Raw genomic sequence first — 11,538 nt, 5'->3', positions numbered from 1 at the left:
AATTAAAAGAAAAATAAAGCCACAAAACCTAAAGGTTAAGGTCAAAGCGGTTAGAAAAGTAAGAGGTGACGGCATCTGTATAAGAACCGACACCCATAAGGAGGCGCAAATTCTGGAGGAAGCAATTCAGAATCTTCCAGAGATTTCGGATAAAATAAAGAGCAAGATCTCGGAAGGGAGGCGCCCAAGGGTTATCCTAAACAATGTCCCCATCACAGTTGACGAGTCAGAAATCACCGCAATAACTTATGACCAAAATGAGGCTCTTCATACAGTCTCTAAAGACGAATTTATGGATTCTACACGTATAAGCACTATTTTGTACCGTAACAATGCCAGGGAAAATTGTAGACATATCGTTTTGTCCACGTCACCCAAAATAAGAGATGTATTGGTAAGAACGAAGTATGTGGCCATCCAATGGGCGAACATCCTTGTCAATGACTACATCCCACTGGTACGGTGCTACCAGTGTTGTGGGTATAACCACATCTCTACCATCTGCCCGCAGGCAAAGATGTAGCCACTGTTCAAAGGGACATAGTTACGGAAGCTGTCAGAAACTCGACCAAACGCCCTCCTGTATTAACTGCAGAACGGCAAATAAAGACATTCCAACGAACAACAGATACGCTACGGACCACAATGCCTTTAATCCTCAATGCCCCATAACATTAAAAATGAAAGCTCAGACAATCAGGCAGACCAATTATGGATTATAAACACCTTACGAATACCACGAGGAACTCACTTACCCAGGATTCAACCAGCACCACTCAAGACTCCAATCTAACTTCAAATATCATCATCAATCAGTATAGGGGGTCGCTTAATTTATTGCAGATCAACCTGCAAAGAGGAAAGGCCCCTTCTTTTTTATTAATCAAAACTGCTGAGGACTGGAGCTCTGACCTGATTCTGATCCAAGAACCGTACCTATTCAAAGAGGAGCTTACAAGTTTTGGCAGATGGAGGACTTTTTCTCTCAAGGGCATGATGCAAAACAGCAAAACTGCCATCTTAGTGAGAAACCCGCATTTTTTGGTCCAGTACATGCCTCACCTTTCAACAAAATATGTCACCCCTTGCACGGTCAATTCCTCCAATGACAACTTCATTGTTTCCTCAATCTACTGCTCGCCATTTGAGGACATCAACTCTATGCTCGAAGATCTTGACACAATCAGTAGGATAGTCGCCGACAAGCCCTGGCTGATTTGTGGCGATACTAACGCAAAGTCCTACCTCTGGCACAGCCCTATTGAGGATTGTAGGGGCTTTCGCATGCAGAAGTTTGTTGCTGCTCTCTATCTCACTTCTTGCAACTCCAGCCCCCTTTCAACTTACCACTCTTCGAGGGGTGACAGCTGGGTAGGTGTTACCCTCGCTAACATCCATATGGCTCATAGGGTCTCTTATTGCTCCACTATGATAGAGCCAAGTGCAATTGATCACCGGTATATCAAGATTGTGATCCAAGCAAATACAAATTCCATCCACTCTACTGCCTTCTACCATCATACCAACTGGCCTGCTTACTGGCAGCTGATCCAAAACGAATGGAACCCTATTCTACCTATTACCAGCATGGACAAGAAGGACATAGAAAACTGCATTGAGAATCTCACAAATCTACTCATAAAAAGCTATCATTTCACCAGCAAAAAGAAAAATAACTTGAGGACGAACGCTCCTTGGTGGGACAGAGAACTGGCCAATCTCCACAAAGTAGTCTGTAGTTTACGTAGACTCTATCAGCATCAGAATAATACCCAGACCAGGGCCATGCAAAGAGCCAATTATATATCAAAATTCAATGAATATAAATCCTTAATTAAAAAAAGCGTCACTATGCCTGGAGGCAATTCTGTAACCGATTCAACGACCCCTGGTGTGAACCGTATTACATCGCCTTCAAAAAGAGGCAGAAGGTAGACATTCCTTCGCCTGTCAAAATATCAGAGGATGAATACACTAGCTCTCTGGATAATACTCTCAAACAGCTAATTGAATACCATTTCCCACTGGACAACCCTGCAGAAGACTCGGATACTCATCGGGAGACTCGTAATAACTCATCCCAGCCGTCCAATTAGACAGACGACTCCCTCTTTACTTACAGGGACATCAACCACGCCATCAGCCTCATAAATATCAAAAAGGCGCCTGGGATAGACCATGTCACCGGCAGGATGGTCAACGAAGCCTTCTCTGCCATTCCTACTACCTTCACCACTCTTTGCAATCGTTGCCTGGCCTTGGGATACTTCCCCAGAGACTGGAAAATAGCTTCCATAAAATTTATTAACAAGCGGCCTAATGACGCTCCGCACTATGCCAAAGACTACAGGCTAATAAGCCTGTTGCCAATCATGGGTAAGGTACTGGATAGGCTTCTCTTTACCAGGATTCTCAACTTCCTGAGGAGGAAAAATGCCCTCAGTCCCCACCAACACGGCTTCACACCAGGGAAATCAATGATTACAGCCTTATCTGCAATTACTGATCACATCAAACGTGCCAAAAAGGACGGCAGGCATATGCTACTTGTTTCCATCGACTTCCGTAGGGCGTTCGATAACCTCTGGTGGCCGGCTATTCTTCGGCAACTCCAAATTCATCACTGCCCAAGGAATCTTTTCTGCCTCATAAGGAGTTTCATCAGTGAAAGGAAAGCAGGGTTCTTTCACAATAACATCAGCTACATCCATGAGGTTACAAAGGGTTGCCCACAGGGTTCTATCGCCGGGCCCGGCCTTTGGACAATTGTCCACAGTGATCTCCTTGCAAGCATAAACAACAACACGACTAATAACTACTTCTTACAAGGCTATGCTGATGACACCGTGGCTGTGGTCTCAGATAAAAACAGCGATAGACTCCCAATCCTGATCAATGACCTACTAGCCAAGATCTCAAACTGGAGTTCAAGCAGTAAGCTTCCTATTAACTACTCGAAGTGCTCATTCATCATCTTTCCAAAGAATACCCCACTTCAGAGGACCCCTCGCATCGTAATTGACAGTGTCCGCATCTCTCGGGTAAAAAAACTAACTTACCTTGGCGTGAAACTTGATCAACAGCTACAGTGGACCAGCCACGTGGATATGGTGGTTGCCAAAGCAACTAAGGCATCGAACGCACTTATCAGCATTGCTCGTAATACCTGGGGCATAGGCTATAATGCAGCCAAGAATATCTACCTAGGGGCTATAGAACCTATCCTTCTTTACACATCCCCCATCTGGGCCGATGCCACCACCAAAGTTCATATACAACGCAATCTCCTTAAAACCCAAAGAGTGGCTGCTCTCCGTATTTGTAGAGCCTACCGGACTGCTCCCACTGCTGCCCTGCTGGTGATTGCTGGAATCACCCCAGTTCACATTAAAGCCAGAATGATTCTCAGAAACTGGAATACCAACAACCTCTTCAGTAACTGCCACCCTCTCAACAATGATAAAAATAAAAGTATTCTTTCTGACCTTCCTACCCACATAAAAGAAGACATTCTATCTTTTGGAATTGAAATGAAAGACATTCAACTTAATATTCTCCAAGACTACCCGATCATAAACAGTGACTCCCAGACATCCAATGAATCTGACTTCTCCATCTACACGGACGGAAAAAGCAAGGACGACATCAACGTGGGGGCGGTTTTTGTTCTATATGACCACCATAATGGTAACATTCATCGGTCAGCCTACAAACTAGGGCCCCATTGCTCGGTTCCACAAGCCGAGATTCTTGCCATTGTCAAAGCCCTTGATCATGTATATGCAGACTGGTTCCCTCCAAATAAAACCATCACCATCTACTCTGACAGCAATCACAGCAATCCATTCTATCATGAACCTTAAACAAAGAGCTGCCAATGTTCTGCATATCCATCATTTGCTCTCCATCAATAAGCACAAGCACTACGTTTCCTTCAATTGGGTGCATAGGCACTCTGGGTTCGCTGGGAACGAGGCTGCCGACCATCTGGCGAAGCTGCTGCTACGTCTTCGCTCCCTTCCACCTACAACAGAATCCCACTCTCAAAAATCAAACAATGGAACCGTCATCTTCCCCTTCAAGAATGGCAAAGTGAATGGGACTGCGGGGACACTGGACAGGTGACCCACAACTACATCCCCAATATCTCACGTCATCTAGAGTGGAAGCACTTCACGCTTTCCTTTGACATGACCCAGTTACTTACGGGTCATGGCAACTTCAACGCATACCTCAATCATTTCCGCTTAAGAGAATCTGGTGTCTGTCACTGCGATGATACTACAATAGAAGACAGTAATCATTATCTCTTGGACTGCAGCCTCTTCGATCACCAAAGAGACAATCTCATCGGATGTGTTCTGTACACAGGCTTCAACTGGCCTTGTTCTCCTGAAACTCTGCTTGAAAACAAGGATATCTACAATACTCTCAAAAAGTTTCTCACATCAACAGCAGCGCTTTGCCCTCAGTGCAACTCTCACACAACCGACAACGACAAACCATCTACATCGCAATGAACTATGCCACAACAGGTTTCCTCTCGTCTCCAAGTGTGTGCACCAGCGGTACAGGACTCTTTGCTCTGTTTGAGCGGACTTAACCCAACCAACTCCTCCCCCTATTGTCTGTGGAATTTTCCTCTCTGTATACGGTCATTTGTATTATTGTCACTGCGTGCTCTTGTTGAGGTCTTTGCTCTCTTTGTCTCTTCAACCCTTTTCTGTACAACTCTTAATGTTGGTTTATATATATATTTTGTACATACCTTGCTACATAAGGTTAACATTGTCGCGCCAACAATTTTGTAAATTTCTACATTGTGTTTTTTTACCGTTACACTGTTTAATGTATCTATTTTGTATTTTTTTATTTCTAAATAAATGCGTTGCAGGCGCCATAAGCTCCCACCTTTTCCTGCCCCAATTTCATTCCCTACTCTTCGGAAGTCTTCTCCTACCTTCTGTTCTTTCCTACCTTCTTGGTTATACCTACGAGTGATACCAGAAGGCCCCCTCTTTCAATTTTTAGCCTGTATTTTTTATGTTTGTTCTGTGAGGTGTTCGTTAACCAAACTGTTTGGATAACAAACACCTGACATTGCACAATGCTTACCGATAATTAAAAGAAAATACGGTATAGTTATTAATTTAGAAAAATCAAGTAGCTTCATACTATGAAAACCATATTTTCCATTCCTTAAAATATTGTTTGGATAAAAATGTACCATGTACAATAATTTAGTTGTAAGAATTCCAGAAAAGCGTTATTTGTAAATATAAGTAGGATATCCCTATAAATTATAATTATATCGAAATTTGTTTTCCATAATTATTCAATTCAATTAATATTTTTCATTTTTATGTTTTTCAGGAAAAATCTTAAATCGATTTTCCAAAGATGTTGGTAGCATGGATGATTTGATTCCTTTCTTTACTTATTTTCTAGTAAGGGTAAGTTCATTTTAAATACTTTATGTTAACGAAGCACACGTAGTATAATAGTGTTTAGTCGGCGTAAGAAAAGAAGGAAAGAAAGGAGAGGGGGGAAAGGCAAGGAAATAGAAAAAAAAGAAAGAAACCCTCTGAGCGGTGTACATAAGGTGATTCCTACTACAATTATCGTTGGTGTGCGAGCCTATGAATCTCAAAATGTTGAATTGTAGCATACATCGTAAATAAGTAGTGCAGCTACATAAAAGTTACACAGACTAAAGGTTAATGTTTAAATCTAAAGTAAAGGCTTCAAACTATTACTAAAATAATAGAGATGATAATCTAGCAAGCTCTTTATGAAGCAAAATAATTTAATTGAAACATCATGGAGAAAGAATGAATACAGTAAAATTTAAGTTACTTAAATTATAGCTCTCTTAATTCTAGCTTACAACTTGTTGAACTAACTTAAACTTTACTGTATACTAAACAAGAATACTAAGAAGGAACAACCAGACAACAGTGACAAATGACTTATGAGAAAGTTGCCAAATTTTTTTAATTTAAAAAATGTTTAATATTGTTGCATATAAGTAGAATATAGGCAACATGAAAAACAATGTATGATAGACAAAACATTAACTGATTACTAAAGAAACAAAAGACACAACACAAAATGACTAGCTGTTCAATTAACAACAACTGGAACAATAAATGCGAGCAAAGAAACATATTTGTTGTTTGCCGTTGGGAAAAGCATCCACAAGAGCATTGCTGTGGGAAATGAATGATAATAAGTAATGGTATATTATAATATTATACGAATTTCTGTGGTATGCATGGCTATAAGTATTCTTGTATAATTTTCGCTCTCATTTAACTAATTTTAATGTTCATGTATCTATCGCAATGGAAAATTAAGTGGATCGCCTTTCGCTCTTCAATTCTGTATATTAAAATTTATGTAAAATAAAATTATTAAAAGTAGTGAACACGAAAAGTGATGGCCACATACAAAGGTATGTTTGTGAGTTTCAGACACGCTGTTTTCTTTCAGAAACATCAAATACAACAAATATAACATGCCTATAAGCTACTTTCATTATAAACTCTGCGAATGTTTGAGGTATATGCACTTCCATTGTTGTAGACAGTTTGACTGTTTTCGTCAATCTGTTTCTTCGTGCATTTTGATGAAATTCGGTAAAGACTTCTTTATTTGCATGCCAAACTCGAATGATCGGTCGCGCTTTACCTTGGACTATATTTTCGTTATAAAAAACTTGCTGCAGCTATCACTGCACAGGTACTACCAATCCAACACAGTGATAATTGTCACTTATGTATAAGAACAGAACATCTACAGAGCAGCTGTGTCTCACCTGATCGGTGCTACATGGAATATGTAGTCAGAGAACGTATAGTATAACTTTTGTAAGTCGAACCATCCCTCTTAAATACGGCAGCAGATTATGAAAATAGTTTAATCGTACATTTTTCGTTGAATGTTTAAATTACAGCTGGGGAACAAATGATTATAATGTGTCAACCTGCATCTGCACGACTAAAGAGCGAGTCCGGAGAAGGAAAAATCCCAGGAATTTTTTGGAATAACTTAGATATATAGTCTCTGAACTGTCTGTAGGGCAGATAAAGGAGAAAAGAGACTTATTTGCCCATCGGAATTTTCGAAATTAAAATGTTTTTTATCATCATAATATAAAAATACTAATACAGTAAACGCATGCTAAGTAACGTGGTTAAATGTTTTTGTATCAGTAATTTAAAATTTTTTCACAATAAAAATATTACAATTATTACATTATGATACAGTAGTTCGGTAAGTTACTAAAAACTTAACTTCTTGTACATTGAACTGTCGTAAAATGTTTTGATCTCATTTTCTCTAATTATAAAGTAAACAGTGCAATCTCAGTTCAGTAAAACTTCTGTGTACAGCTGATGGTAAAAATAAACAATAAAATACTCAAGTGCATTCTATATCAACATTCTTCATATTCGCATTGTCTCAACACTACACTAACTGGCACTTTTTTAAACATAGATAATATGCATTCTATTAGTAGTTAGAAACCCTTTGTTGCACTCATAATGATAATTTATTTTTTAAAATAGATTTGTATGATTCTAGGAATATATTTTGAAGTAAATGCAATATTTATCGTGTTTTTACTTAAACAATTTTTATGAAACACTGACTAAAATACTGTATTTAATATAAGAAGTATAATATTAAATCTACCATAAGTTTAGAACCATAAGATTTATGTTGCTGTCAGTTTATTTTTTAGACGTGGTATGGAGATTACTAAAAATACAATAACGGGTACTTAACTTTTCCGGCAACAACTATACTTGCATCCTTTGCCTTCTGATATAATATGTCGTTTAAAAACTTTTCCTATTTTTTAAAGTTATGATATAGCAAAAATTTTAATTTTTTAAATAGGTATTACATTTATATAAAGTTTTAAATTCTAATAACGAGTAAACACTTCATTAAATTGCAAGCCTACTGGACGTAGGAAACACGATCTCCCTTTATCTGCCATCTCAACCAAACTTTAGCGATTAGCAGCATCATTTTTTCAATACACAAACCACCTTGCAAATTTCAAAAATATATGAAAAACGCAGAGGAGTTATTAAGCTTTAAGCAGAATGAACAAAATACTGTCATGCACACACATCAATACATACAGAAACAACTCCCGAATTTTTTTGCATTTTTTGGCATTTTCATATTCCCTGAACTAAAAATCTAAACGTCTTAAGATTCGTTTGTTGAAAAATTTCTATATCGTGCTTTTGTTATATATATCAAAGATGTAAAAATCAATATTTTAGTTCTTAAATTGTATCATACTTTTTATTCCGGAAATTCGAAAAACAGTAAGATATTTTTAAAGTTTTTAACGCATTGCATCTAGACATTACAACTAGTGGCACACCTTGATCTGGATGCAGCTAACTCTCTTTTTTATTATTTATTGTTAAAAAACAGTAAATGTCCCGAAAAACTTATATTTCATCCTCAAAAAAATGTAAACGAAAAAGTTTGCAACTTTTCAGCGATAGCAGGTTTTTAACGCGAAAATAATTAAAATTGTTTTTGCTTTTTAATTGCCGTGTCACATCTAAAAACAACAGTTTTACATAATACCAATTGTTCCAGATTTGTGACACACCAGTATACACTTTTGAACAAAGAGATGACTCTTAAATTTTTCAACAGAGAGATGACTCTTTTAAATACTTGTAAAATTTTTTTTTATACTTTACATAGAAAACTTAAGTTTTAATTCTCGAACTATTTATTAGCAATTTATATTTTTCTAATTCTAGGGAGGCTCGATTCTAGTTGGCATGTGTGTTCTTCAAGCAATCGTCTGTCCTTATTTACTTGTATTAATTGCTGTCCTTTCAATAATATTTTACGCTTTGTGGACAATTTTCAGCCGAGTGTTAAAAAGCATAAAACATCTGGAAGGAAAATGTAAGTATTTCGAATATAGAAGAGTGTCTTGTATTTAACTTACTTGCGTGCTGAGTAATAGCGACAATATTCTGTAAACAGAGATGAAGAGAGTCATTAAAAATACTATTTTATGATGCCGAGTTAGATTGAAAAACACTATAAACAATTACTTAATCTCATAAGTTAAAAAATTTCTTAAAATTAGAGTGAAACAATAATGTATTAGTTCTGTAATTATGAAGACAGACTTACTTATGTCAGAACTTTTTTAGTCATCATTAAATCCAGTGTTTTATTAATATAATTGACAACAGCCAGTCTATGACTTAAATAAATAGACCAGTTACATTACAATAACAAATTTTAAAATATGAAAAATTCTACAGAACAATTGAATAAAGGATCATTTGTATTCTGTTCACTTACTTCAAGTCGATTTCAAAATATACGTTAGGGTAAATTAATAATTACAGATTTTTCGCGACTATACATGAAAAAGTGAATTATCCTTGATTTAAATAAACAACGTTAATTTATTTACAGAGAAAGTTATATGTACAGTAACAACCAGCTTTGCATCAGGTATACATTTTTAAATGACACAGAACTAAACGAAACAGCGTTAAACAAGATCATTTTAATACCGAGTAAATAGAGAAAGAAAAACACGCAGAAAAAATAAACAGATTCTAATTTTATGTTAATTTTATATTAATCTGTAAAATAATTTTCGTTAAAAACACATAAAGAAGTAATTTAAATTTAAATTTCACATTTTGCACACAGAAATTTAAAGTTCACATTTTGTGATGAACGTCTTGACTTTTCTCAAATTGTTGATTTTTGCGATAAAATCGTGTAGTTTCATTTGTCACTTTTTTTCTTTTCTTAAGCAAATATCAGTAACAAGAGATTTCATCCAAAACGCATTGTTTTGTTTTTGCACCCCTTTCAAATTTAGGATCATTTGCTACAATTTGATTAACGGGTTCGGTTATCGTTATCAAACGTTTACTAAGAAAATATGTAGAGAAATTCTTCGGGTTCTTCATTTTCAGAACCACCAGTTTTACATAAATTCTTTGTTGTGCCAGTTCTTAACAGTTGTCCTTGGTAAGGCTCGTCCTGCTGTATCAATTAGGACGATAATTTTCTCAACTTAACGATACAGCGATAGACTATTTTCGTTGAGAATTCTTGAATACCTTCATCCATAACTTCTTCCATACTTCGTTCATGCATTTATCAGTTAATTTTTCCCAAGCGATGTCGATATCCCCTGTGGCAGAAGTTTCCAAACTTCGTTGATTATCGAGCCTTTGCTAAATCCACATTTTCTCAAGGTGCCCTGTGGCAAATTCTAACAACTAAAATTTACAAAATAGCCAATATTTTTTAAATTACAGAGCATCATCAGTACAGATATCAATGCATTTGCACCAGGTCTGCTAGAAGTCGCATCTTATCACATTGAATTAAAAGTGAAAGTAAAATTATGAACATTTTAAAATAATTTTTAACGGCACCCCTGTGAGGAAGCAGCGGCGCACAATATGGGATTCGCTGGCATATGATATTTATGACGTTATATTTTTTCGAAAATTGCACCAAACAAACAAAAATTTAAAAACAGTGCAGTTATACAACGAATTGCCACCTTTTGATAAATGGTTCGTGTTTGGAAATAATCGTTTTATATACGAATCAATGAAATGCAGCGATAGTTCGAATCAGTGTAAATTGAGAGCTTATTTTAGACTTCGAGCAGACGGCGTTATATCGAATCAGCAAATCGACAAAGCGTTAAATTAGGTCTTACTGTAGTTACAGGTATTGTTAAAATTTCAGATGTAATTCTTTCTTTGGAAAATTTTTACAATATCTATTTGTTTGAGTGACTAATATCATAATTGTGTGTTTATAATATTTTATTTTATGAGAGTGCAAAATTAAATAGATTTTTTAATAATGGGGGTTTAACAATTTTACAGTAAATTTATTATCATGCTTAAATCATAATTTAAAACGTTGTAATTAAACATTTAACACAAATCTTTTATATTTTGCCATTGACGATTTACAGTTTCTGATATTGGCATTTCATACACACAACACCTTTAATATCTCTACTGAAACAGTTAGCGTTAATGTAGGGTGAGGTCGTCTGAACATATATATTGATTACAGTTTTTAAAAATTCAGAAACTTCCAGTAATTGTATTTCAATGAGAGACCAGGACTAATAAGACGATCTTTTGAAATTCTGCATTCCACTCGTTAAGTAACTTAATGTAAAGTTCTGATACATTTTGAATTATAAAAATATAAAGTAGTGATAAAGTTTGGATCATATATTAATTTCTTTCTTTTTATTCTTTTTTCAAATTTATTTAATTTTTATCATATCACTGACAACATTAGAAAATTTCATGTAGTATATATGTTACAGTCAAAACCCGTTTTTAGTTAGAACGCGTTTTAACTAGTTGAAACTAGTTTATACTGAATGTCTTTGTTAAAACCCGTTTTGTCTAGTTAAAACTAGTTTTAACTCAAATTCATTTTTGACTAGCAGTAAATTCAAGTTTTAACTAGACAAAACCG

The 11,538-nt window shown here is 36.0% G+C and overlaps 1 protein-coding gene across 1 annotated transcript in view; it reads left to right on the top strand.

Annotated features, from left to right (window-relative positions):
- Window positions 1–11,538, top strand: part of LOC111640210 (multidrug resistance-associated protein 4-like) — a 132,881-nt gene that overhangs the window by 90,139 nt on the left and 31,204 nt on the right. The window contains exons 16-17 of the mRNA XM_023386210.1: window positions 2,123–3,687; window positions 5,374–5,453. Coding sequence (XP_023241978.1) covers window positions 2,123–3,687; window positions 5,374–5,453 — 1,645 coding nt within the window. The remainder of the gene's footprint in view (window positions 1–2,122; window positions 3,688–5,373; window positions 5,454–11,538) is intronic.

This window comes from Centruroides sculpturatus, unplaced genomic scaffold (assembly GCF_000671375.1).
Source record: "Centruroides sculpturatus isolate CEXI.00-Female unplaced genomic scaffold, Cexi_2.0 scaffold1146, whole genome shotgun sequence".
Lineage (NCBI taxonomy): Eukaryota > Metazoa > Arthropoda > Arachnida > Scorpiones > Buthidae > Centruroides > Centruroides sculpturatus.
Note: the sequence above shows the minus strand (reverse complement) of the source record. Positions and strands in the feature narration are given on the sequence as shown.